Genomic DNA, 27179 nt, shown 5'->3' with positions numbered 1-27179 from the left:
TCTTGCTATTAAGATTATACTTTAAATTTTTGTATGAAAGAGCAAAAGCCAATAAAAATCTGTACATCTGTAAAAACAAACAAAAAACAAACACAATACAAGAATTATATCTAAATATTGTTCACTGAAGTCATCTGTGCTCTTTGAATGCTGGCATTCGACTAAACCCACTCAATTCAGAGTCCCTCTGGTCCTCACGTCCTGTAGCAGCTTAAAAAGCTGCTCTTAAACATCGTCCATCATCTTCCTGTGCACGCTGGAAACTACAACACCCTTTATGCTGCTCCATGTGAGGAGTGGACAGGGCGAAGGAAGGTCTTACAGCTCCCAGTGGAACAACACGTCTCACTATTCCACTGTACTTGTGCTCTGTGCTCACTGGTCCTGAAACATATGGATCACAAAGAAAGCAGTTCATACATAGTCTGACTGAAACCTTACAGCAAACACTTGTTTGGTTCCTACCTTCTCAGAACTTTTCACTTCTCACCATCCATTGTTAAATTCTCACTTTTCTTTTTCTGCACCTGAAGGAAACACACTTCCTCAGTTACAAAGTACAATCAGGACCAATCGGACAAATTAAATGCAGACGCAGTCAAAAATACACACACTTGTAAAAATCATCCAACCTCTTTCATGGCATCATCAATCTGTTTGAGCTCTTCGTACCGGTCTCTTGACTCTCTGAGTGGCTGTACCATCACCTCCTCAATCTGTGGGAACAGCTAACAGATGCACACACACACATACAGTCAGTATTAAAGCTGCAAACGCCTCATTATTTTGTGTTTATATAACTCTAAAAGTCAAAATGTGTGAAGTCAAGAGACAGTGTAACAGTGTAAAACAATAAGCAGTCCATTTAGATCCGTAGCATAGACAGGTTTACTCTTGTAAAATGCAACATTCTGGAATTTTATCAGGAACTTCCTGGTTAGAATTTAAAATTATTACAAGGCAAAAGAACTGACAGTTTATACATTATCCTCCATTTCACCATTATTGCTGATGCGTCACTGCTAAAGCACAATTTTACAGTAACAGTTGAGGTGGAGCTAGTTTGAACTGCTTTATATACTCGTTCTTATAGGTGATCAAATAGTTCTTCACCATCACCAACAAAATGTATTTTGGCTAATCTCCCTTTAAGGCCATCTGCTACTGGACCTCTGCACCACTTCCTGTTCTCCCATTCTTGCACACTTACACAGAGAGCAAATGTTAACTTCTCTGACTGTGAAGGGTATAAAGGATACATTTACATGATGACTGAAACTAGTACCACTGACGAACAATTCCTCGATTCTGTCGTAGCGTAATTTGGAGTTTGAAAGCGACAGAGACGCAGTGTTTAGAGAAAATGCGTCTGTTATTGATCATTGATCAGTGGTCATAACAATTTGCATATTTATGATTAAGAAACTGACCTCACCAGTGGTGCTAGTTTCCGACATTATGCTACTTTGACTGAAGAAGTCAGTTGGATGAGTGATGAAATGTTTCTCCCAGTGAAAACGCTACGTCCAGATGAAGAGAATCAACTTTTTGGGATGATTTAGCATACATCAAGACGCTTCTCTGATTAGTGTTATTGGAGTTGGGTCTCCACTTACAATTCAGAGACCAAATATCAGTTTAAGTAAAAGACATTATAGTGTCTGAGGGAAATGTCGTTTGTTGTTTGAACAAGAGCTTTGGTCACAATGCACTCACTTTATCCAAGAAATTTTAGTGTAACATCTGAGGAAGAACATACAGCACATACAGAACATCTGGGAAGTATTTACAGCACTTCACTTATTCAACATTTTTTCATGTCATGTCACTTCAAAATTTTAGACACAATCTTGTACTCAGAGTTTGTTTCTGTGCTGCCATGATTAGTGCCTGTGCTGTCTTTCAGTGCAGCTTTGGTAGGATTTCTCGATGTCAGTCACTTCTTCCATCTGTCAATGGTCATACTGTGGAGCTGTCCTTCCATGATGGTTCCTCTCTTTGCTCCTTTTCTTTCTTGGGTTTCTTGAGGTATTCACTAAAGACACGTCAGTTGTTTCCATCTTCCTGATGTACTTCTGGATGTTCGTTGTCTCATCTTGGACGGCCTCCTTCCTTTTGCTTAGCATACATTGCCGTCTATCTCCACATTTGGCCAGCTTATTATCCCAGCAGGGTATCTGATCACCGGCAGGGCGTAGGTGTTGATTGCTCAGATCTTGTTTTTCCCATTCAGCTGACTCTTCAGGACTTGCCTCACCCTCTGCAGGTATTTGGTGGTTGCGGCTTTCCTAGCGACCTCTTGTATATATAAAGGAGGTGGCTGAAGATTGCTCCATTCTGTAGCTGGTATCTGTCGCCATTCTATTTGAATGAGAGGATTCAGGCTTATGCAGAGCAGAAGTGGGGAAAGAGCATCTCTTTGGTAAATCCCACACTTCATGGCAACTTGTGCAGTTGGCTTTAAGTCTGACCTTAAGTTAGCCATTTCATGTGTGTGTGACTTTCTTGGACATTATGATTACTGGATCCCGTTTAGGGATGCTGCTGTGGTCTGCTCTTAGATCCACTAGCCACTAAGAATTGTTATTTGTTGCATCCTTCTTCCTTGTGCCCTTGCAGTATTGCTCTATCTCCATCTCCAGTATTCCCTCTGTGTGGCCTCTAGTCTCCTTCTCCATGGAGGATAATGCTCCTTCTTCATCTTGTAGCCAAGCATCTATCTTGCCATGGTGTTGCCAAAGCACTTGCTCACAGGAGATCATATCATTGTTGGGGTTTTCTCAGTTTTCTTTGTATTATCGTAGGGCTTGACCTTACAATATAAAGCACCTTAAGGTGACTGTTTTTGTGATTTCGCGCCTACCTCCGCACCTGTACCCACTCCATGGGTGGGAGTGGCTGGTGCCCCATTCCTGTTCCCTGGAGGAGGGCAGCTGAGCAACCTCCAGTTCCACCACCTGCTCAGCTCAACCTTGTGGATAGCGCGCCAGAGGGACCTGCGCAGCTGGGCAGCATGCCGGATAGACCTGTGAAGCCAGAGCTGGGGGTCAGCACGAGGGAGGGACCTGCCCAGCCGAAGGTCAGAGCGTGGGAGGGATCTGCCCTGGCCAAGTCAGGGGTCTGCGCGCCAGTGGGACCTGCCTCACTGCCACCAAAGGTTAGCACGCTGTGTGGTACTGTGCAGCAGCTGCCTGTCAAGCCGTCTGTGAGCCTCGGCTCATATCCACGCCTCATGGAGGCATGGAAACATTCCCAAAGTGTGCAGCTTTGCTCTCAGGTCCAAAACATGTTGAATTTCATTCTTAGCTGGGCTTGGATCTGCTGCCTTCCTGTTGAACAGTAACTCAAAGGGAGAAAATCCCATGGATGCCTGGGGAACCTCTCGCACTGAAAACAACAGAGGATCTATCCAGCGATCCCAGTTGTGTTCATCCTTGTGAATGAACTTACGAATCATGGACCTTAAAGTCCTATTCAGTCGCTCCACCAACCCGTCAGTCTGTGGGTGGTAGACGCTGATCCGAACAATTTGAATGCCCAGTCATTTGTACCGTTCTTTTAGTGTGCGAGACAGGTTGTAAATGCATCCCCACACACTGCTCCAATAGATTCTTAAACCCCGGCCAATCTGTCCCCAGAACTGCAGCCTTTACTCTATGTGTTTTGCCCTGAAACTTTATCTGCAGCGCCACTAGAGGATATTTGTGCATGTCCCCATGCACACACCTAACCTCCACCCACTCTGCATCCAACAATGCCTATGAAGCCCGTTTCCACCAAAGCTTGGCATATATCCCCTGGGCACCTTATTGGAACTCTGTGTGTCCCTCCAGGACCAGAGGAGGGTGTTGGAGCCCCTGCGACGCTAAACACCTGCTCCATGTCTATCAGTGGACACACTCCCACCACAGGTGACCCAGTCGCCCATATCTCCAACACCCCTGCCTTGGCATCAGTGCCGGGGAGAAAGGGGTTAATGGGCTGTAGCCACCTTGCCGCTGAGTCATGTGGCCTCCGCTGTCGTGTAGCCCGACGCGAAAGTTCAATCCTCCACTGCAATCTGGCTTCTCCTGAACCACTGGCAATGTTCTTCCGCAGAGAGGCCTGTCCAGTCAAAGACATCCCTGGAGGTATCCGCAAAGCTCCCCTGGTGGTAGGCTCAGAGCCACTGTCTGAGCCTCCCCCGACAGGCGCCCACTCACCACAGGCACTTCTGCCACACCATATGAACCCCCTGAACTGAAGTATGGGTCACTGGTTTCCTGATCCTCCTAAAGTCCACAATCATTTCTTTGGTCTTTGTCACTGCAAATGATTCCACCACACCACATGACAAAGGAGTCCACCACAGGCGTGTACTCCATCGCACCAAACCCACTGATGCATCCATCCACCACATCAGAAACTTTTGTAGATGGCAGGTCTCTGTGCAGTGACTGAAGTCCATGGTGTAGAGGGTAAACAGGATAATGGGGGGAGGGCGGTCCCTTGTGGTGGTCCCATGTGAACTGTGAAAACCTGGCCAGAAGGTGCATCACATCAGCTGCAGGACTGTTTTGAAAACACGGACTGGAGCGTGTTTGAACATCAGGACCTCGAAGAGCACACAACATCAGTGCTCTCATATATTAACTTCTGTGTCAACAGTGTCACTGTGGACAAACGTCTCCGGGTGTATTCCAACCAGAAACCCTGGATGACTAAAGAGGTCCAGGTCCTGCTGAAGCAACGTGACGCCGCTTTTAGATCCGGTGATGGTGTGCAGTACAGTGCAGCCAGATCTGAGTTGAAAAGAGGCATCAGAGAAGCCAAGGCAGCGTACAAGAGAAGGATCGAAGACCACTTCAGCACCAACAATTCACGACAGGTATGGCAAGGAGTTCAGCACTTAACCAACTACAAACCTTGCAATACCACATTGACTGAGGGCAATGCGGAGCTTGCGGAGGAGCTGAACCACTTCTTCGCACGCTTTGAGGTGAAGGGACCAGAGGCAGCAGCAGCAAAAACATCGGACAGCAGCAGCAGCCCAAGCCTCAGTGCAGGAATATGAGGTGAGGCGCACACTGAGGGCAGTGAACCCCAGGAAGGCCGCCGGACCAGATGGGGTAACCGCAAAGGTCCTAAAAGAGTGTGCAGACCAGCTGGCTGGGGTCTTCACTAAGATCTTCAACACTTCACTGTCCCAGTCCTGCATCCCGCCGTGCCTAAAGTCAGCCACAATTGTCCCACTGCCAAAGCGTACTAACATTAGCAGCCTCAACGACTACCGACCAGTTGCTCTAACACCTGTTATAATGAAGTGCTTTGAGAAACTGGTCCGACGTCACATCATGTCCTGCCTGCCACCCACACTCGACCCACTCCAGTTCGCATACAGAGCTAACAGATCAACTGAAGATGCCGTTGCTACAACGCTCCACACCACCATCTCTCACCTGGAAGTGCAGGGCCGTTACGCCAGGCTGCTCTTTGTTGACTTTAGCTCTGCTTTCAATACGATACTCCCGGACAGACTAATAGTTAAACTGCTGGAAATCGGACTTCCTTCTACCACCTGCCGCTGGATCAGAGACTTCCTGTCAGACCATGTACAGAGAGTTAGAGTGGGGCCTCATCTTTCCTCAGCCCTCAGCCTCAACACCGGCTCTCCACAAGGCTGTGTACTGAGTCCCCTACTGTACACTCTGTACACACATGACTGTGTTAGTTCCCACCCAGACAACACAGTCATCAAGTTTGCAGATGATACCACCGTGGTGGGGCTCATCTCAGGGGGAGATGAGACGGCGTACAGAGCTGAAGTTCAGAGGCTGTCAGACTGGTGTGTAGATAACAACCTGGACCTCAATACCACCAAGACAAAAGAGCTGGTAGTTGACTTCAGAAGGAGGAAGTCTGAGCTGCAGCCTGTCAGCATCAACGGGGAGTGCGTGGAAAGGGTCTCCAGTTTCAAGTTTCTGGGTGTGCACATAGACACAGACCTCCAGTGGAGCTCTAACACCTCTGCGGTCTTAAAGAAGGCCCAACAGCGTCTCCACTTTCTGAGAATCCTCAGAAAAATGGACCTGAAGAAGGAGCTGCTGGCCGTCTTCTACCGCTGCTCCATTGAAAGTGTGCTGACATATTGCATCGGTGTATGGTTCTCCAGCTGCACCACAGCACACAGAAAGGCACTCCAGAGGGTCATTAATATGGCCCAAAAAATCATTGGACATCCTCCTCCCTCCCTGAAGGACCTGTACAGCACTCGCTGTCTCAAGAGGGCACACAGCATCCTACGAGACTGTACACACCCAGGACATCGGGTGTTTAAGCTGCTGCCGTCTGGCAGGAGGTTCAGGCTGCTGAGGTCCCGAACAAACAGACTCAAGGACAGCTTTTACAACAGGGCAATAGCCCTAATCAATGCAAATAGCTGACCTGATTGGCTACCTGCCTGGACTTTTTTTAGGGGGAGGTAACAATGTTTAAAACAATAACAATAATAATATTTATAACAAGGTGCAATAATAATTAATGTGCAATAATAACAGTGTGCAATACACATAACACTTATTCTTCTTTTTTATTTCTAAGTTAATATACTGTGTTGTGTTGTTTGTGTTGCGTTGTGATGTGTCATATCGTGTCGTGTTGTGTTATATGTAGTGCCGACGTAGGACAGTTTTTCCAATTTCATTGTACTACTGTACTATGTATGACTGTGCAATGACAATAAAGAATTATCTTATCTTATCTTATCTTATGTGGTGCCCCGGTGTTGCTGATCAACTTGTCAAACATATTGTGGTCTTTCTGCCAGGTAATCTATAATCCCGGACATGAGAGAGGCATCGCCGTCAGCTTATCACCCAGGAGGGTCGGTCTGATGATGTTGAATGCACTGGAAAAGTACGAAAAAAAAAAAAGAGCCTCACAGTGCTCACCCGCTGTTCCAGATGGCATAGACATGATTGAGCAGGTAATTTCGTTCTGAACTCCTAGGCGGGGTTGGCAAACAAAATGAAGGGGGTCCAGATGTGGCCTCGTTCAGCTCTGACCTGAACGAGGATCAGTCCAGGGTCTGCACGATGTCTGAAATGAATGCCACAGGTCTGTAATCCTGGGGGACACTGGGGCGTGGCATCTTTGGTACAGGAGCAAGCAATGACATCTTCCACAGCACTGGAATCCTCTGCAGACTCAGGCTCATCGTGAACAGTTTATAAAAGACTCCACAAAGCTGGACAGGAGGTAGACCATCTCCTATAGGTTGTCACATCAACTTATGAAATTGACAGAAAGTTTGCTGTTTCTCCCACGGCAGTCTCGAGAGTATAGATTAAATTCCAGGGCACAGACAGTTACTCTCTGAGAGCTGGGCAGTGCAACACAAGGTCCTTAGCTCCTAATCAGGATTTGCTTGTGGAAGGAAGAACAGGCTGAGCATTGCCAGTGCTGTGAATGTCTCTGAGCAAACAATCACAGACTTCATGAGGTAAGGTCCGATGTCCTCTACCAGTCTGCATGACTGGTTTGGTGGTAGGTCAGTGAAGATCAACGAATTGATACCATTGACTGCCCCTGACCTAAATCCAACAGAACACCTCTGGGACATTATGCTTCGAGTCATCTGAAACATCTTTCTTCCTTTTAGCAGTTAACATTCTCCAGCAGGAATAAAAGCTTCATTTCTGCAAAGGAATCATTCAGCCAAATCTTCTCAGGTCTATTGTCATCACTTCCAAATGAACCTGCTAAACTTGCAGAATTGTTTGTAAAAGTTCAGGATACTATTTCCACAAATGATTTTATTGTACAACAACAGTGTCATGCAGTGAATATATGAATATATGTGCCAGCTACTGAAATATTTCTGCCTCAGGCTGTACAGTTTAAATATGTCAGTTATTGTGTCTCTGTGGTATTATAATGCAAAAAAATGAAATGATAAAAAAGGAATAATATACAGAGGAATAAACATGGTAGACCTTCACATATATTTGTTGTATCTCTGTTTGCTACATTCTTAAAATCAGCAGGGTAATCCTGAAAATTTGGGAATTCAAAGTAGATAACCGTCTCACTTCAGATGTAATATGAAAGTAGGTAGCCTAAAGCAGCAGCTAGTTTCCTTTTAACTTCAACCTTTTACTCAATATGAAGAATTATAAAGGAGGGCAAGCCACTTAAAGGGACCAAGGACCCACTCCTATGTTGCACCTCTCTTCTTTTGTCTGTCCCTGACTGTCACCGTCCACTCACCTTCATCACAGTCTCAAACATGGGGAGGAGCACGAATTTGATGAAGCCAGTCTGGGCTGTTGACTTGGTGACCTTTTCTCTGTCCATGAACGGAGCCACAGGAAGTCCCTCAGCCTTCTCTCTGTCACTCTGAGCAGCACAAACACATATCAGAATTTTCCATAAGCAGCTCACTCTTTCTCATTTACTTATTCTTTTTGGCCTCCTACTAAAGTAAATGAAGGCAGACTTCAAGTGACTACAGGTGTCTCATTGTTACTGATTAACCCTTAGTATATAGGACCACAGCTAACCAAAACTTTCCGTGTCCAAATAAAACAGACTTTGGAATGCTGCCTGCTTGTATCAAAATGCTCCCTGATTCTGCTATACCTACCTGCATGAAGTACTCCTCCAGCAGGCAATCGACCCAAGGCTCAGCCACCTCCATGGGCCGCACTTCATTGGAAATGTCACAACATTTGATAAGTACCATCTTCAGCTGCAGACAACACAGGGTCAGAGGGTCAAGGCTACCATGAATGCTGATGTAGTTAAATACATTGTTGTTTTTAGTTCTGGTTCACATGAATATATTTTCTGTTTGCAAATTTTCGGTAATCGTTTCCATTGGACAGGCTGGGGAACAAAGTGACTAATCTTCTCTCTCTCTCTCTTCCAGTTTGTGCAGCAAAGCTCATAGTCCCTCTTTTTTCCTGAGTTCTGCATGATATGAGCAGAAACTACCAATAAACACATTAAGCAGCAAAGTGAAGCTTTATTTTCATTTTACTCTCTGTCCTTGCAAGACTAAAACCTATTTACTAACTGTCCAGTTTTCCACATTAATCTTTACTTCACGTGTTATAATTTATGTATTTGTTGGTTCAGATTAGCTGATCCTAACTGTAGGTGTGACAGCACCAAGATTTATTTGTAAATGTGTCCTTACGCAGGCAACATGCTCCTTATTTGTGTAGTCAAAGTTGTCAACTTTCTGCTTGAAGGTCTTTAGGATCTCACTGTGCCGTGCCATGTCTGTGGCCAGGATCAATGTGATAGTTTCCTGATAAACAAGACAAAGGAAATAAATCATCAGTATAGAGACGCAGAGAACTTTCTGTAGATGTAGTTTAAGGTAGATTGGTGTGAAATAGTCCTTATTAGTCATTCAAGTGTAATTTTGAAACAGTTGGGTGTAAAATGTGAATTAAAACATAATGCAATGATTTGTAAATGTCATATTAGCACAATCTAACATTCACGCATATTCATAGATGCATCAGAGAGAAACTGGGGTTAGTATTTTGCCCGAGGATATTTGGTATGCAGACTGGAGCAGCCAGGATTCAAACCACCACCCTTCTTATTAGCATATGACCTGCACTACCTCCTGAGCTACAGCCACCCCAACCACTAGGGGACAGCCACAATGTCCATAGCACTGAGAAGCAGGTACAAGGATGGCTGAAGAACACTGAAAGATGTGGACTACATGGGGGTTTAAGGCCAACATGGCCAACAAGGACTTCATCAGCGTTAACCAAAAAGTGTAATAGTGCAGATGTTTTTAATGGCAGTATAAAACACCTGTCAAATATTTTGTACAGGGTCTCATCAAATAATTATATTATTATTTTTGCCACTGTAATGTATTTATTAACCCAAACAATACGTCTGTTTCTGCAGCTGCACATAAGTACCTGTCGTATCTGTTTAAATGCCTCAGGGTCAAAGTTGAAGAATATGTTGCAGTCAGGCCGAGAGAAAATCTGGAAGGCCACAGCACAGTGGTGGTTCTCCAGAGGAGAAATGTCATTGTAGCGAAGTGCCATCTCCGTTCTAGCATTGATCTGATACCTGCGAGAAGAGTGAATTATGACAGAGAGGATCAATCAGAGGAGTGAGAGGCACAGGGACAAACGAGAGATGACAGGAGGAGAGAGACTGACGACTGAGTTAGTAGAAAACTGAAAACACAAAGAACTTCCTGTTTTAGTTTGAAAGGTAATTTTCTCATGTTCTGTGTCTCATTCCCTTCTCAGCTCTCTATCAGTGTGTAGACTTGTCTTTCACAAATTGTTTGTACACATACCTGTTATTCTTTTTTCATCCTCTATCCTGTTACCTCAACTATTTGTGCTATTTTGATGTATTTTTTATATTCTTATCTCTTTGACTTCTCTCAGTTTAATACTGCACCTCTGTTTGTCCTACTGAATTTATCTTTTGTTTGTGTAACCTGCATGACTCCAGTGTCTGCATCTATTTGCTCTATATGAACAAGAATAGAATGGGCAAAACAGAAGAAATGGACATGGGACATTTATGAAAGCAGGGACAGATGACACAGAGAAGCACCATCTATTGCTGCATTTCTGTGTTTTTTCTTACATGTTATTGAATCCGGGGTGATCGAGGTCGTGACACACAGCAGCTGTCATGAGAGCCAGAATATCCATCTGAGTAAACTTCTCCTAAAAAACAATACACACATTGGTTTTATTAAAAAGACCCAAATACAGGACTCTGAAAGCAGAAAGTAAAACAACAAAAAGCTTTATTACTGAGGAAAAAGGAGTAAATAATCCAAAAGTAAAATTCTTAAGAGCAAGGGAGGGCTGAGACAAATATCTATCTATCTATCTATAGATAGATAGATAGATATAGTTAGGGCTGGATTATGTGACCCCTCCATTAGTTACACTGCAACAGGTCTAAGCTGCTGGGTCTATTTATAAACCACTCTGTGTTTACATAATAATTATTCATCTCTGGCTTCCACAGCGTGCCTGAGCCTGGGTCTGAGCCTGGGTCTGAGCCTGGGTCTGAGCCTGGGTCTGAGCCTGGGTCTGAGCCTGGGTCTGAGCCTGGGTCTGCTGCAGGTTTCTTAATGTTAAACAGGAGTTTTTCCTTCCCCTGTCAGCAAAGCTCTTGCTCAAAGGGACTCATATGATTGTTGGGGTTTTCTCCGTTTTCTCTGTATTGCTGTAGGTTCTGTACCTTACAATATAGAGCGTGTTGAGGCAACTTTTGCTGTGATTTGGCGCTATATAAAAAAAAATGTAACTGAACTGAACTGAATTAGATAATTGGAATATAACCATAATACCATAACAAAAGGACAACATGTCGAGAATACAGAATACAAAGCTAGAAAACAAACATAAACAAAATCAGAGAACCCCTAAATATCCCCCAACTCTAAATCCTGGGTCAACGACTCGAGGGCCATGACGGTTACATAGCTGCTGGAAGAAAACTCATGTGGTAAAGTCTCTGAGAATCACATTACCTGAAGGCTGCAGAGGCAGATCATGCTGTACATCATCTGGGTGACACAGAAACAGTGGCGGAAGTTGTGGTAGGGGTTATTCCTGTAGTTGTCCTGGATACACAGCTGCAGTGAGAGAGAAAGCAACAGTTTCATCACAGAAATTCTCTAAACATAAATATTAGCCTCAGGAAATGATTTCTTTATTTTCTGTTCAGGTAAAGTTTATTTAATAAGGTGGTTATAAAAACAAGGTAGAGCCAACTGTACGGGGTCCAGGTCTCACCAGCCATCTCTTCAGTGTGATGGGATTTATATTGAAGTCTCTGACCAAGCCCAGGTCATGGTACATATGTTCCAGACAGCTCAGCATCTGGAGAACAAAGGAAGTTGTTAGTGCAGAGTACAAGATGTTATTGTTGGTCTGCTTCTTCTTATAATTTCAACACATGTTACTAACCTTTAAACCAATTCAAACCATAATTTGAATTAAAGAAAGATTTATTAAACTGCTCGTCCTGAGTAAGGCACAGTTCTGTGGACTTCTCTTTAAGTCATAATGTCCATCTACTTTCTTACTTTAGGCCAAGACTCAAAAACAAGTACTAACTAGTTAACAATCAGAAAATTGTTAGAACCACAGTCATTGGCTGATCATTTACAACATCATCATTAGTTGATAAATGTGTAATAGTTAACAGTAATTAACCTGTACTTGATAAATAAAAGAATCCAAGTATTATTCTCACCTCACTGGGCTCCCACTGCCAAGCATCAAATGTAGGCAATCTAAGAGCTTCCATTGTCTCCTTGGACAGATGGTACTTGACACACACACAAAGGACAACAGGACACACAGCGAGTCACAAAGAGAAGAAGAAAGCAGAGACACATAATGTGGGTGATGTGGGTTCACTGCCTCCACAGCCAGACGTCAAAGGTGGGCTTTTCGGGGCGTCTTAGGTCTGCTGTGACAGCATGCACTGCAGCTGATTTGCAGTTAACCCAGTTCACCTCTGTCTGGCTTGGGGAGCATGTGGATCATAAATACGATCCACACTTATTATACTCTTTACACATTAAAACTAAGAGACATCAATTTCATCCTGATCAGTGTTAATAAAAGTGGCCAATCTCTGAAAATCTGAAAAACACATTAAATTTTATCTTGACACATTTTGTCTCAGTTTGTGGATTTGTGATTTGAGCATTGTGGAGGTGTGACATGTAAACATAAAATGGAGTAAAAGTCTTACTGTGGGGTACGAGGGGATGGCTCTGCAAGGACTCAGCTTCTTGTTGTCATCCAGAAAATTACTGAAAAAAACCCCATCACAACAGTTTATTTTTGTAATATTAATCATATAACAAAAGACCATTTTATTAGCATAACCTTCACCATATACATGATCTACTTTTAAACTCCTAATTATTTCTGTTAGTGTTGCTGCTCCATGACATTAAGTCAGAGGGAGAGCTCAGGTTGAGCAAATTGGATGCAAAGTTAAAGAGGCAAGTTTGGATGGTTTGTCCTGACGGAGGACAAGGAGATGATTGGTGTGACCGTGGAGGATGCTAGGGATCGGGTGGGAAGGAGGAAAATGATCCACTGTGTCGACCTCTGAAGAAAGCAGCTAAAAGAAGAAGTGTTGCTGCTACATGTACTACTTTTAAGGTTAAATTAGCTAAACAAGTTATTCATGAACAGTGGTTGACTGATTTTATAATGACTGATTAATTGTTTTTAATTGTTCCAATAGTGCATTAACTAACACCATCCCTGGCCTTATCACACTAATACTAATATATTATCTTAAAAGAGCAGAGAATTCATTGTGTTGCTGTTACCTGTTGTTTCTGGACACAATCTCCTCACGGAGCTTCTTGATGTCGTTGCGACATTTCTCAATCTCCATCACCTTCATCCCCTCCACTGCAGACAGAGTTATTCGTTAAAACCATGTCAGACCTCTGTAAGGTTAGCATTTTCAACGTATTGTGTACAACACTTAATTTCAGTGACAATTCTTGCTGACTGAAGGATTGCAGCAGCATGCTCGATCTATGGTATAGTTTACACTGACCTTTATTCATATGAAGGCGCACGGCCAAAGGAAGAGCATTTCTGAAATAACTATATCACTCTATTTATAACAAAGAGACAGAGCACTGGCAGAGGATGCACTCTCACATCTTTCATGGAGAAATCATGAGGTGTGTTTTGCAAAAGTGTGATGTTGAGAGGTCATCACAGTCAGGATTTAATGAGGTTTGAACAGCTGTGTTTAAAGCCAAACTTCATGGTGTGCTCTTGGTGTCCGACCTGCCGGGTTGTTCTTAGGCTAGAACTGTTTCCTGCTGCTGTTGCATCAAAAACTGGCAAAAACCTTGAACATGATTACATCACTAAGATGCCCTCACAATGCAGAAATTGTGCATCACAGAATTAGTGAGCTTCATTAGCTGCTCTGAATAACTACTTTAGCTTTCTTTGCAATACAACAGAAAAAAATATGTTTCTCTCACTTTGATCTTGGATTCGGAAAACAGACACAGTCTTTACTTTTAAACTTTTTAAGTTTCAAATTTAGTTTTTTTTGACAAAGCTTACAAGCTTACTGGATCACACAATCCTAAACCATGTTCTAGTTATGCTTTTATGTTTTTTTGCATGCTATGCTAATAATTGATGTGGAACTCGTACCTTAATATAAAGTGTTACCACACAGTTAATAAAACAGGTGTGATAACTACACTTCCTGATTCACTACTATTTTATATGTTTGTTGTACTTAAATGTTTAGATTATCAAACAAATGTAAATATTAAAGATAAAGACAAATAAACACAAAATGCATGTTTGTTATGGGGAGGGTGGGCGGGGATCCAAACCTACATGACCCAGTTTATTCTGTAATTACAGCCTTGCTTGAATCATTGCAAAACAATGACAGATTAAATGTTCCTGCTGGTAATTACTTTAACAATAAACTCCTGATAGCACTAAGTCCTTTATTATAAAAGATAAAAGAATAATCAGAAAAGTAAAACTATCACAACATTTATTGATCATATTGTATAACTTTATGTTGCCTGCCAAGACGCCGTCAGACACGCTGGTAAAAAGTCTAGCAGCACGGGGAGCGAGTCGGCAGCCTCAGAAGAACAAAGTTCCCGCTTGCACTTAATAAAATGGTAGAAGCTTGGGAACTAATAAAAAGGGGAGGAAATGGCATTGGTGCATGACCTTACACTGGATGTTGTGTAAGTATAAAATGACAGCACATACTTTTATACTCTGAACAGGTCAATGTTCAGTAAACTCTAATGATCTCACAAAGTTAACCGCCTCCTAAGGTGGGTTAGCAGACCACACACACAGTGGGGCATCAACTTATCTAATCACAGTATCATTAACTGTAGAGGAGCACAACTTTAGACAAAATGCATTGAAGGTGCTCGGTTACCTGTACGCTAATGTGCATGAATCAGGCTGAGCATTACTAATCTAATGGTAAGTTCTTTTCTATAGTCTTACACCCCTATTGCAGAAAGCCGAATTTCAGAAAATCTAATTCCAAAATTTGACACAACACCATGATCTCATGAATCTCCATACAGGTAGAGGTTCATGTCATGGCTTATCTTTTCATCTCCAACCTGTTTTTAGCCACAGAATTCCAGAGAACTGCTGAAAAACAATCTATTAAGGGGGAAAAAAGAATAATAATAATAATAATAACTTTATTTATAAAGCGCTTTCAAACAAAGTGCTGTACAACTATTTAAAACTAAAAAGATAAGTAAAATAAAAGCGATACATAGCAATACAGGTAAAAGACACAATACAAGTTAAAAACAGTAAAAATTTAAAAACTAAAAGCAATAGAATTAAGACATGTAAGATAGGGTGAACAAATGTGTCTTCAGCTTAGTTTTAAAAACCTCCACAGAGCATGCCTGCCGAATATCTTGAGGGAGGTTGTTCCACAGAAACGGGGCACGAAAAGAAAAAGCACGCTCTCCAATTGTCTTTTTTCTGGCTCTAGGAACCTTTAGAAGGCCAGAGTCCTGAGATCGGAGAGCACGGGATGGAACATAAAGATGTAAAAGGTCGGAGAGGTATGTAGGTGCCAATCCATTTAAAGTCTTGTAGGTGAGCAGCAGGACCTTAAAATCTGCTCGAGCCTGACAAGGTAGCCAATGCAGAGAGTTCAGTACAGGGCTAATGTGCTCAAATTTCCCAGTCCTTGTTAAAATGCGAGCAGCTGCATTTTGCACCATCTGTAAACCTCTAAAACTTTTCTTTGGTAGCCCAGAAAGAAGAGCGTTACAATAATCAATACGTGAAGACACAAATGCATGGATAAGAACCTCTGCAGTGTCGCTTGACAAAACTTGTCTGATTCTGGCTATGTTCCTCAAATGATAAAAGGCGGTCTTTGTTATCTCTTTTACATGAGACTCGAAAGAGAGCACCATGTCGAACCACACTCCCAAGTTTTTTACCTTGTCCCTGCAATTTATAACACTGTCATCAATTCTCAAGATGAAATTTTGGGACAAGTGCTGAAATTTGTGTGGCCCAATGACCATCAACTCTGTCTTATCAGTATTTAGGAGCAAGAAATTATCCGATAACCAGCCCCTAATTGCAGATACACAAGATTCTAGTTTAGAAACTTCAGCACAATTTCCAATGGTTAAAGGAACATAAAGCTGCAGGTCATCAGCGTAACAATGAAAGGTTACATTAAAAGAACGTAAAAGAACACCAAGAGGCAGCAGGTACATAGAAAACAGCAACGGTCCAAGTACAGAGCCTTGAGGGACCCCGTGCCTCACTGCACAGGTCTCGGAGAGATCATTTTTAAAACTAACAGCCTGAGATCTCCCAGACAGGTAAGATCTCAGCCATGATAAAACATTTCCTGTAATTCCAATAAAATGTTCAAGCCTATCCATTAAAATACAGTGATCCACAGTGTCAAACGCAGCACTTAGATCCAGCAGTAATAAAACTGAAGTGCGATCGTTGTCTGCATTTACCAGCAGATCATTTACCACCTTGATTAAAGCTGTTTCTGTGGAGTGATTTGGTCTAAAAGCAGACTGAAATGGTTCAAACAGATTGCTTGTTGACAGATGCTCAGTGAGCTGCTTAAAAACCACTTTTTCAAAGACTTTAGATAAAAAAGACAGATGTGAGATGGGTCTATAGTTTGCGACCATGTCAACATCCAGTCCAGGCTTTTTCAAGATCGGCACTACCACAGCTGATTTAAAACATTCAGGGAAGACTCCGGTCGTCAATGAAGTATTTAAAAGAAACAGAATGTAGGGTCCTAATGCTGACCACAGTTCCTGTATAGCCCAGGCTGGTAGAGGATCCAAAGAACAGGTTGTACATCGAGCTGCTTTTACAACCTTAGTTAATCCAGACAGAGAAATAACCTTGAAGTCAGAGAATAGTTTATCAGCTCCAGCAGGCAAAGCAGCCGAGTAGTCTAATGAACAGCCTGAGGAGGGAGTAATCTGATTCCTAAGTGTTTCAGCCCTGTCTCTGAAAAACGTAAGAAAGTCATGGGCTATCAAATTAGAACAGCAGAGAGTTGACTTACTCTCTGTAAATTGCGACACTGTGTTCAATAAGAGTTTTGAGTTATGTTTATGACTCATGATGAGATTTGAGAAATAATTTGCTTTCGCTGTCGACATCGCTGATTGAAGAGAAGATAATGAGTCCTTCCAAGCCTGGAGAAATACTTCTAGTCTGGAAGATCTCCAGTGACGCTCTGCTTTCCTACAAAATCTTCTCAAGTTCAAGAGCTCCTCATTTAACCGAGGCATAGGGTTCCTTTTTTGACATTTTAACTTCTTTACGGGGGCAACAGAGTCCAGTAATTCAAGAAGTGTATTATTAAGGTTCGCAGTCAAGGTGTCCACACATAACTCCTTGGTAAAAATAGGGTCCAACACATCAGGTAGATGTAATTTAACTCCAAGCAATGCTTCAGGGCTAATATAACGAGATGATCTGAGGGGCAATTTTCCCCTCTCATAAGCTGGAGATTTAGGGATTAAAATATCAAATAAAATTGCTGAGTGGTCTAAGATAGGTAAAACACAATTTTCAGTCATTGATACATTCAGTCCGTAACCCAAGACAAGGTCTAGGGTGTGGCCCTTATGTGTTGGGCCAGACACAAATTGTGTGAAGTTTAAGGAATCAATTACATTTAAGAAATCTTTGACCAGGGGTTTATCCTCACAACACAGATGAATATTAAAGTCCCCCACTATAAGAATCCTTTCATAGTGAGCGATAAAACATGTCAAGAAGTCTGAAAATTCCGAAATAAACAAGTCATTATATTTAGGTGGACGATAGATGACTATAATTAGAACCACGGGACAGCTTAAAGTCAGGAGTTGGGACTCAAATGAGGTAAAAACACCAGGACTTTGTATCTGTTTGTATTTAAAACAGTCTTTGATGACAGAGGCTACCCCGCCTCCCCTCCCAGACAACCTGGGGGAGCTAAAGAAGCTGGCATCGGAGGGGCAAAGTTCCAGCAAGGGTGCCACTTCACCAACGCGCAGCCATGTCTCCGTTAGGAACATGACGTCCAGCTTATGAGTATCAAAAAAGTCCCGAAGAACATGAATTTTTATAAGAATGAAAAACTTATAAAAATTTGGTTGCACTCATAAACTAATAGTAATGATGTGTTTTTGCAGGAGGCTGTCAGTAACAAAGTGCCTAAATAAATAATTTCAAATTGTTTCTTTGCTGAATTGTCTTGAGAGAAATTCCCTTGAGAAACAGATGAGAGATGAGAAACTGCGAGTCTTGTGGAGTCATATTACTAACTTAAACTCGCTTCTGCTCAATATTAGTTTAGTAATGAAAATGTGAAATATGCGTAGTAAAAACACCAACATTTTATTATAATTTAATCAACATTCCCCAAAAGCGTTGTGAGAAACGTGTATATTTTTGCAACATTTCAAAGACTAATTTATAAACATGCTATTGTCATTTTGCTTGTAGTTTAATTACTTCATGTGCAGGTTTTCAGGGGTTTTCTTGGTTAGTAAGAGAAATCTAGCCTTTTTTGAGCTTGGACATCAGTGTATTAAATTTGGTTTAGTATCTGAGGTAGAAATGCAAAGCATGTCACATGAACAATAACCGTAAGCCTTCTACATCTGAGAGCTCGGGAATATCCTTCATTCCTTCTCACAAAACCCTTGGACTTCTGCTCTTAGGTTCATGTTGTTTTTAGTATTTTGTCCAGGCCAGCCCTCCTGACAGCTGCCTCTGTCACCAGGTTCTATCTCATGCCTCTACAAAAGTGCAACAAACTGTGATTCGGTGCTCTTGCCCAATTATTTTTTTCTTTGATTTACAGATGCCCTCTATGTTGCTATGGTTTGTCTGGAAAAGGGCACATTTTCAATTTTTTTTTCCTCTGAGCATATTAGAGGGGCAGAATCCATTAAACACTAAAAACTCCTAACACAGAATGGCCACAAAGCCAGTCTTGACTACTCCATCAATGGAGGTGTAAATCTCAGTAAAAAGTGCAGCCTTACTAGCAAATTTCCTGCTCCACATCAGTTAGTTTCCTATATTTCTCTCTGTGTTTAGCCTCATAATGGTGATTCAAATTATAATCATTAAACACAACAATCTGCTGTCCACAAACCAGACATGGGCTTCTAAATAAATAGAAGTCCATATCTGTTAAAAACTAGAGTACAAAATAATGAAGGTCAAAACACAGAAACCAAAAACGTTCACTCTTTAATGGAAACCAGTGAATTTGGAGGAACACACAAGGCACACGGCAAGAAGGAGGATGTGACAGAACAGAAGCAAACTGAGGGTATCAATACACAAGAGGAGATTAGGGCAGAGTGAAGACACCTGGGAACTACAGCTGAACTGAATCTAACTAATGAAACAAGGAGACAATAACTCACACGAGGACCTATCAAAATAAAACAGGAAGTAATAATCCCTGGCACCAGGACTAAGACATACTAACTTGACAGAACTAAACAGGGAACATGGAGGCGGGATGCTAACTAACCAGACAGACACTGGGACACAACAATGGAGACAGAAAGGGATACAATTGCAGAGACAAGACTAGGACGGGCTAGACAAAAACAGAAACTAAGATCATCTTCAGAAGAGCACAGAAAACAAAACTAAAAAGCTCTAGGGAACAATCTAAAGAAATAGATCATAAATCATCTCAAATCCTAAAAGGAACCAAATCATGAGTCCACAACATAAATTGAAAATTCTGGGACGAAGTCCTACGACGGTGGATACATGTATAGATTTATTAGGCTACGTTCACACTGCAGGTCTTAGTGCTCAATTCCGATTTTTTGATCAAATCCGATTTTTTTGTCTGCTTGTTCACACTACACATAAAATGTGACATCAAACGCTCTCCAGTGTGAACACTCAAAGCGGCCCGCATGCGCAAAAGAAGATGTCACACACAACGCGCTCTGTTTAGACCCACAGCAAACAACATTGTTTGACTGATGGCCCTTAATATAAAGACTTCGGACTTTATGTTTCCATATTTTTGCTTTAAGTTATTTTGTTATTTACATAATAATGCAAATAACCTAATAATGATCCTTTTTGCTGTTTTAGAGGAGCGGTGCTTCAAAGGATAGTTGCAGATTTCTGTCAGAATCTGCAGAAAATACAGTAAAAATAAAATGTTCACATTTCTCCAACGTTGTCTTCCCAACAGTTTCACCGGATGGTAGGAAATCGTTCGCGATGTCCTATCGGGCGCTTCTCCGGCGCTGATAATTGGCGTCTGTCTTGTGTCAGTGACGTAAAAGACGGATTTAATGTGACATGACCGTTCACACAGCAGTCGCTTTCTAAAACATCGGATACGTATCGGATTCAGTACCACATACAAAAGTGGCCCAGATTGGATTTGAAAATATCGGATTTGTGCCGTTCACACTGTCATACCATGATCGGATATGGGTCGCATAGGGTCAGAAAAATCTGATTTGATGCGCTTTCGCCTGCAGTGTGAACGTAGCCTTAGAAACTGTCTCAGTGGATGATTGACTGAGAAGAAGTCATTCTTTAGGAATGGAAACATCGAGAAAAAAAAAAGCCCTTAAACAGGGCGTAAGAAGTGAATAAAAAATATTCACTTCATAATGTAACTTCATTCATAATGTAGACACTTACAAAAGAGTAAGTGTCTACAGCCTTTTGTCATGGTGGAGGCTCAGTTATGGTTTGACTTAATATCTCAGAGGTGTTCTATTAGCTTTAGTTGTCAAGTGTGGGGGCCAGTCAGTGGTGTCAGGTCCTTCATCTTCCATGAACTAAAGCATATTCTTGGCCCGTGATGTAAAATGACTTTGACATTCCTGTGCTAGAGTAACTGCCTGTCTCCTGGAATCCCCTCCATGCTGTTGAGACTGTGCTGGGAAAGGCACAGCACATTTTCTGATAATGGCACATTTTGATATGTGCTTGAGGCTGTGCTGGCAGACATAAAAATACTTTGAAAGACACAGCAAACCTTCTGGTAATGTTTTGCTCTGTGATCCTGGAGGAGTTGGACTACCAGACTATACAGATGTCCAAGGTTTGCTCTGAAGTATTGCACTTGTCTTGTGCTGTGGTGATGTGTGTGTGTGTGTGTGTGTGTGTGTGTGTGTGTGTGTGTGTGTGTGTGTGTGTGTGTGCGTGTGTGTGTGTGTGTGTGTGTGTGTGTGTGTGTGTGTTCAGTACAGTGACAGCTTGTTGAAAGAAGCTGGTCCTGGTTTGGATGGACATGTAGCATGTCCAGGAGGGCTGCACTTTAAACAGGTGAGATGGAGGATGGGTGAAGTGTTAGAAGGTCACCAGCAGCTTGTGTGGTGTAGAGTAGAGCAGTGTAGAGGCTGTAGAGCCAAAGGCTCAACATACACCTTTGTGGGGAGTGCTCAGTAGAGGAAAGGTGTGGACTGAGTTTGTAAGGTTGGTAACGATCCAAGAGCAAGTGAGAGGGGGAATCCCAGTTCAGACAGTTTCCTGACCAGGATGTCAAAGCGTGAGAAGGTCTTTAGTTCTTCTGCATGGGTCTACAACTGTCTTGGTCTGCCCTCTGAAGTAGGTGATATGCTGGATGCCCTGCCACACCTGCTGAGAGGGCAAGAAGGTCCTCAGTTCAACTCCACCATCTGGCCGGGACCTTTCTCTGTGGAGTTGGCATGTTCTCCCCATTTTTGCATGGGTTTTCTCTGGGTACAGTCCAAAGACACGCAGGTTGTGGGATTAGGTTACCTGGTGATTCTTAATTACCCATAGGTGTGAATATGAGTGTGAATGGTTGTGTCTCTCTGTGTTAGCCCTGTGTGAGGTTAGCGACCTGTTCAGGGTGTACCCTGCTTCTTGCACTATGGTAGCTGGAATAGGCTCCAGTTAGGCTCCAGTTAGGCTCCAGTTCCCATCCCAAGAAGCTGATCTCAGCTGATCTCAGTGTCCCATTCGTTTAACTTCATCTCTGTGTCTGAAGACGTCTTTGGAAATCAACCGGAACCACACTGGTTAAGACTGCCTCCCAGAAGAAACAACAAGCCAATCATCACCGTGTTCTTGGACCAACACATTCCCCAGGTCGAAAAGTCTGGTTATTCGCTAAACACATTCCTCTCCGCACTGAGTCAAGGGAACCGTCTCCCAGTTTCACTGGTTTCTTTGAAATCCAGTCAGTCCTAAACCCCGTCACATCCATCTCAAATTACCCAGAAATATGAAAATTTATAAGTCTTGCAATGTATCGAGGGTTAAACCAGTTTATTCCAGCCGTCTGTGCCCCTTGGCCGAGCCCCGCTCCTCCCGTCCAGGTCACTGACAGCCAGCCTGCCTACTCCGTGATGAGGTTAATGGATGTTTGGCCTGTCTCGTGGATTGGGAGGGGTATAGTCCAGAAGAGAGGTCCTGGGTGCCTCAGCGATTCAATTTCATTGATATAGCACCAAATGACAACGGTGCCGCAAGGCACTTTATGCAGGGTGGGCCATTTATATGGATACACCGTAATAACATGGGAATGGTTGGTGATATTAAAGTCCTGTTTGTGGCACATTAGTATATGTGAGGGGGCAAACTCCTCAAGATGGGTGGTGACCATGGTGGCCATTTAAAAGTCGGCCATCTTGGATACAACTTTTGTTTTTTCAATAGGAAGAGGGCCATGTGACACATCAAACTCATTGGTAATGTCACAAGAAAAACAATGGTGTGCTTGGTTTCAACGTAACTTTATTCTGTCATTCTGAGTTGGCTATAAGTCATGAGGACAGTGTTTATTAATCAAGCACTGTATTCCCTTTTCAAACGTGTCTTTCATATCCAAGTTTAACAGCGGATGTCAGAAGAGCGCAAATCTGACTGTAGAGTGGTGGGAACAAACTTACGCTCTACTCTCTTTTCCAACATTGTGAGATGGTTGGTGACCTCAGTCTTCAGCTCGTTGATTTTGAATGCCCTGCAGACACATGGAAGTAGGTGGGAGAGAGGAAATGGAGAAGTTGTTAATGAAAACGGAAAGACCAGCATCTGGAACTGCAGAGGACTCTAAACCAAACAATCAAAATCAAATCAACAGTTAACAGCCTCTAAAAATGTAACTAATTAAAGGTGAAAGTCTGTCACAATCCTGGGTCATTTGATCCAGTGCTTTGAGTTTTCATATATTTTGATGTTTATGTTTAAGTTCATGTAGTTATCTTTAGCTCATCTATTTTGCCTAGTTTGCCCAGTTCTAGTTTATTTTCTATTAGATTCCCCTTGTGTCTTCGCCCTTTGTGTTTATGTCTCTCGCGCCCTTCATGTGTTTCAGTAATGTCTTTGTCTCCCGTCTTCTCCTCTTGTTTACATGTTTTCCCTCATGTCTCTTTCCATCCGTCATGTGTGTTTTTCTGCAGCCATCATGCTCGGTTTGTGCTTGGTTATGTCTATGTCTCATCTGTATTTATAATGTGCGTGTTCCTCGCAGTTCGTTATGTTAAGTCTGAGTGTCTTAGTCTGTCATATGTCATGTGTCCATGTTGTCTGCGTCCCGTTATGTTTCCTGTTTTATTTTGAAGAGGTCCGGTGTCCCATGTTCATTGTGTTTAGTTCTACTTCCCCTGTGGCGTCATTACGTTCATTCCAGTCAGCTGTTTCCTCATGCGTTTGCCCTGATCACCTCCTGTGTGTATTTAGTCTCTGAGTCTGCATTTATTCCTTGTCTGATTGTCTGCTGTCGTGCTATGCTCATGCCATGTTTTCCAGGATTTTCATGTAGTTATGCCAAGTCTTCACGGTTCAGGTTTTCATGTTCATATACACATTCAGCCTTAGTTCTCCCAGTTTAGTGTAGTGTTTAGTTTTGCTTCTGGCTCTTGTTTTGTACAGTTAAAACCAGCCTGTAATAAATGACTTGCTTTCAGTTAATATTAAATTTGTTTCCACGCTTTGTATTGTTTGCATTTGGGTCCCCTACTCTCCACTCCACACAGTCTGCTGACTGGGACAAAGTCTCCATTTTAACCTGAAATTACTGATTTACTGATTAATTTAAAATCCACTGTGGTGTCATAAAGACAAAAAATTGTGTCATGGTCCAAATACTGATACCTAACTGCACATTCCTGCACTGCTCTACTCCATATAGTTACTTCTAATGTCTACAGTAAGTATATCTTCAAAGATTAAGGTGCATGAAGATTAGGCATGAACTTGTATGACTGCTCCAAGCCACATAACTGACAGTTGATAAAGGAGCGAGGGAGCTCATGGAGAAGCTGGATGACCAATGTGCAGTTATGTTTACACATAGTTTTTGTCTTAGTAGGAGCAATAATATTTATACTCTTGTGAACTCGTTTACATTAATCTGTATCCGTTGTTTGTTTTTAGCCTGTGGCTGTTAATATGTATTTTAACTCTTTCAGGTGCCCGTCTTCATACCTCATCTGTCATGAGGAAGCACATGCAGAATGCTGCATAGATACATAAGCATATTATTGTATTAAAAATGTGACAGTAAGTCAAATAATGTTAAATATTCTTCTTCTAGTCATAAAACACAGCAGGTGCAAATTCACTGCACACAGCAAATTTATTTTCAGACATGAAGATCCTTTATTTCAGCTTCAGACTTTGACAAACCACCAAAGCTCTGCTCTACTTCAGAATTACAGCACTAACAACACTGCTTAAACGTTTCATTGGTTTGAAAATGACATGAGAGCAAAAGCAGTAAAATCTTCTGTGGAACAACAAGTGAAAGTTCAAAGAAACAGATACGGATGAAGAGATACGACAACAACACGAGATAACTAGCAGTAACATTAACAAGTTGCAGCTGTTAACATGAGCTGGGTTTATAGGCTCTTTGAATTAATACAAAGTAAAGAACAGTTACATGAAAGAAAAGCAGCAGCAGGCAACAAAACCACATCCTCATCATTCTATTTCAGAGATACAAGGTTTTCTGTTTTCTAGACAATGCTCTACAGAAACCCCCTCAAGGCAAGCTAAACAAGAACTATGAAAGACAGTGTTAGAACAGAGTGTAAAGAAACCAAATACAGTACATCAGACTGAGGACGTACACACTCACCTATCTGCTTACTTTGACAACTGCTCTGCTGCTCGCATCAGTACATTCTGAAAGAGTTCCTCTTTATCTGAAGAGAGAGTAGGCATGGAGCTGTGTTACGTACTCCTACCCCCTCCCACCCTCAGCCCTCCCCACACACACACACACACACGCACACACACACACACACACACACACACACACACCGAGGGGTTCGTGTAAACAACTTCAGTCCACTCAGACAGAATATTTCATTGTGAGTACAAAATGCAGCTACAAGAGCTGTGCATGAATATTTAGGATAAATACACACTCTCTCTTTGCGTCATACAGGCATGAATACACAGAGATTATGTAAACCAGTCACAGAGGCCAAGCAACAAAAGGCAGAGGCAGAAAAGATAAATAAAATGGTCCTCTTCCCTTTGGCTTAGCTGTTGGTGACCAACATAGTGTTTGAAGACAACAGAGACTTACTGACAGCTTAATGTGTTAACGAGCCACTTCTGATTCCTCTTACCACACAGTGGGAACAAGCAGGATGTACAAACAGAGTCCTGTTCCTGGCTTAAAGCTCCAGCATTGTGGGCAAAGTTCAAATCCACAGGCCAATAAACTAAGCGCTACAAGTAATTGTAAAAAAGATCCACTCAGGTCAGTGCAGACAGGAGACTTGTTAACAGCATTGCTCTGTGTGCTTAGTTAAACTGTTTCAGCTGAAGTGACTGGAAAGACACCTCAGGTGGAACATGGTGGAGCATGCATGTTTGGATGAACCCAAACCAGTCTTTAGTATGTGTGAGGGAAAATTCAAACACACTGCTTCATCATAGTGTGGAGACAGTCACAGCTTGCGCCAGCTAGTCATTGGTTACAAAAGATATTAAATGAAAAGATCTCCTGTAACATTTCATCAGCATCTGATGAGCTCACATGTGTAAGCACAACAGTAGTTTATTCCAACAGTTTCAGATGTTGTGGGCTCAAGTCACACAAGAAAAGCAAAATTGACACTTTTTCCACTCGTCTGCTGTGGGACCTCTCCACAGCACAAAACACTCATCAGCTACAGCAGTAGAAACGTGACTTAGTGACCTATTAATTTTTTTTAAGTGCTACTAAAGTGGTTAGTTATTAACACAGGAATAACACACATGTGTGAGTCCATATTGTAGTGGTTTGCACATTTGCCTAGCAAGCAAAGAGTCAGTGGTTTGATTCCAGCTGCAGGTGTTGTGTTAACTCTGCCAAACCACAACAAACAGCTGAAAGCATCTTTTAAAAAATCCGATATACAGGCAGAACGCACAAGTTTCAACAGCATAATGCACACTTTGAGTTGAAGCTGCTTTTTAACAGTGAAACCTTAGTTTTAAGTGTTTTTATTAGAAAGTTACACATCACTTTGATGTGCACATGAAACTGGATGTATTAGTACTAGATACCTTTTAGGTATCAGTAGCTCAAACAAAATTATGGTGTGAGAGGAGTTTGATGATGCTTTTGGTCGTCCTAGATGAGACTCTGGCAAACTGTTTGATGACTCAGAAGAGGAAAACAGTCACCATAAAGCCGAATACTGGAAGAAATGTTTTGAGGATTTCTCCTGAATCTCACTGACACGAATACCAGAGAGGACACAGAGTCTGGAGACCACGGCTCACCTATCACTAATTAATAAATTCTTGGGTTACTGCGCCTTGTGGGTGGATACTGTGGAACAGTGGATATTGAATATATGACAATTCACTTGGCACAAGTGCAGCTGGCACCTGCAAATGCAATGGCTGGATGACAGAAGGATTGGTCATGTGTGTAATTGTGTGAATGTATATGAGTGAAGTCTTTGAAGATCACCAATAAGTTGTCCACCAGTCAAAGGCATAGATAAGCACGGGTTAGTTTAGACAGTAGAGGTGGTGCGAGGTTGGAGAAAGTCCGTCCCTCCTCTTGGCCCTCTGCCTCGGACGTATTAACTTAAGGATATAATCAACAGTTCAGAAGATGTTTGTCAAAAAAAGCTTTAGATTTTGCCTTTA

At 42.2% G+C, this 27179-nt stretch overlaps 1 protein-coding gene across 5 annotated transcripts; it reads right to left on the bottom strand.

The window, feature by feature from the left end:
- On the bottom strand, window positions 1–25748 carry pde9aa (phosphodiesterase 9aa). 5 transcript variants are annotated; one of them, XM_025903965.1, is made up of 16 exons: window positions 25622–25748; window positions 25174–25228; window positions 22970–23040; window positions 13349–13433; window positions 12757–12817; window positions 12250–12324; window positions 11787–11873; window positions 11522–11626; window positions 10621–10703; window positions 9930–10086; window positions 9179–9292; window positions 8624–8728; window positions 8248–8376; window positions 633–728; window positions 466–527; window positions 1–384 (listed from the first exon to the last, which is right to left on the bottom strand). In XM_025903965.1, exons 2-15 carry the CDS (start codon window positions 25197–25199, stop codon window positions 480–482), a joined length of 1242 nt encoding a protein of 413 aa, XP_025759750.1. In that variant the 5' UTR covers window positions 25200–25228; window positions 25622–25748; the 3' UTR covers window positions 1–384; window positions 466–479. The 5 variants fall into 5 exon arrangements, with proteins under 5 accessions (XP_025759750.1, XP_019208898.1, XP_019208897.1 ...); XM_019353353.1 differs by having other exon boundaries at window positions 25661–25709; XM_019353352.2 differs by having other exon boundaries at window positions 25162–25228; window positions 25618–25664.
- Between the last annotated feature and the right edge of the window lie 1431 nt (window positions 25749–27179).

Source organism: Oreochromis niloticus, linkage group LG16 (genome assembly GCF_001858045.2).
Source record: "Oreochromis niloticus isolate F11D_XX linkage group LG16, O_niloticus_UMD_NMBU, whole genome shotgun sequence".
In the NCBI taxonomy this organism is placed as follows: Eukaryota; Metazoa; Chordata; class Actinopteri; order Cichliformes; family Cichlidae; genus Oreochromis; species Oreochromis niloticus.
The sequence above is the reverse complement of the archived record's forward strand: the minus strand, read 5'-3'. Positions and strand labels throughout refer to the sequence as shown.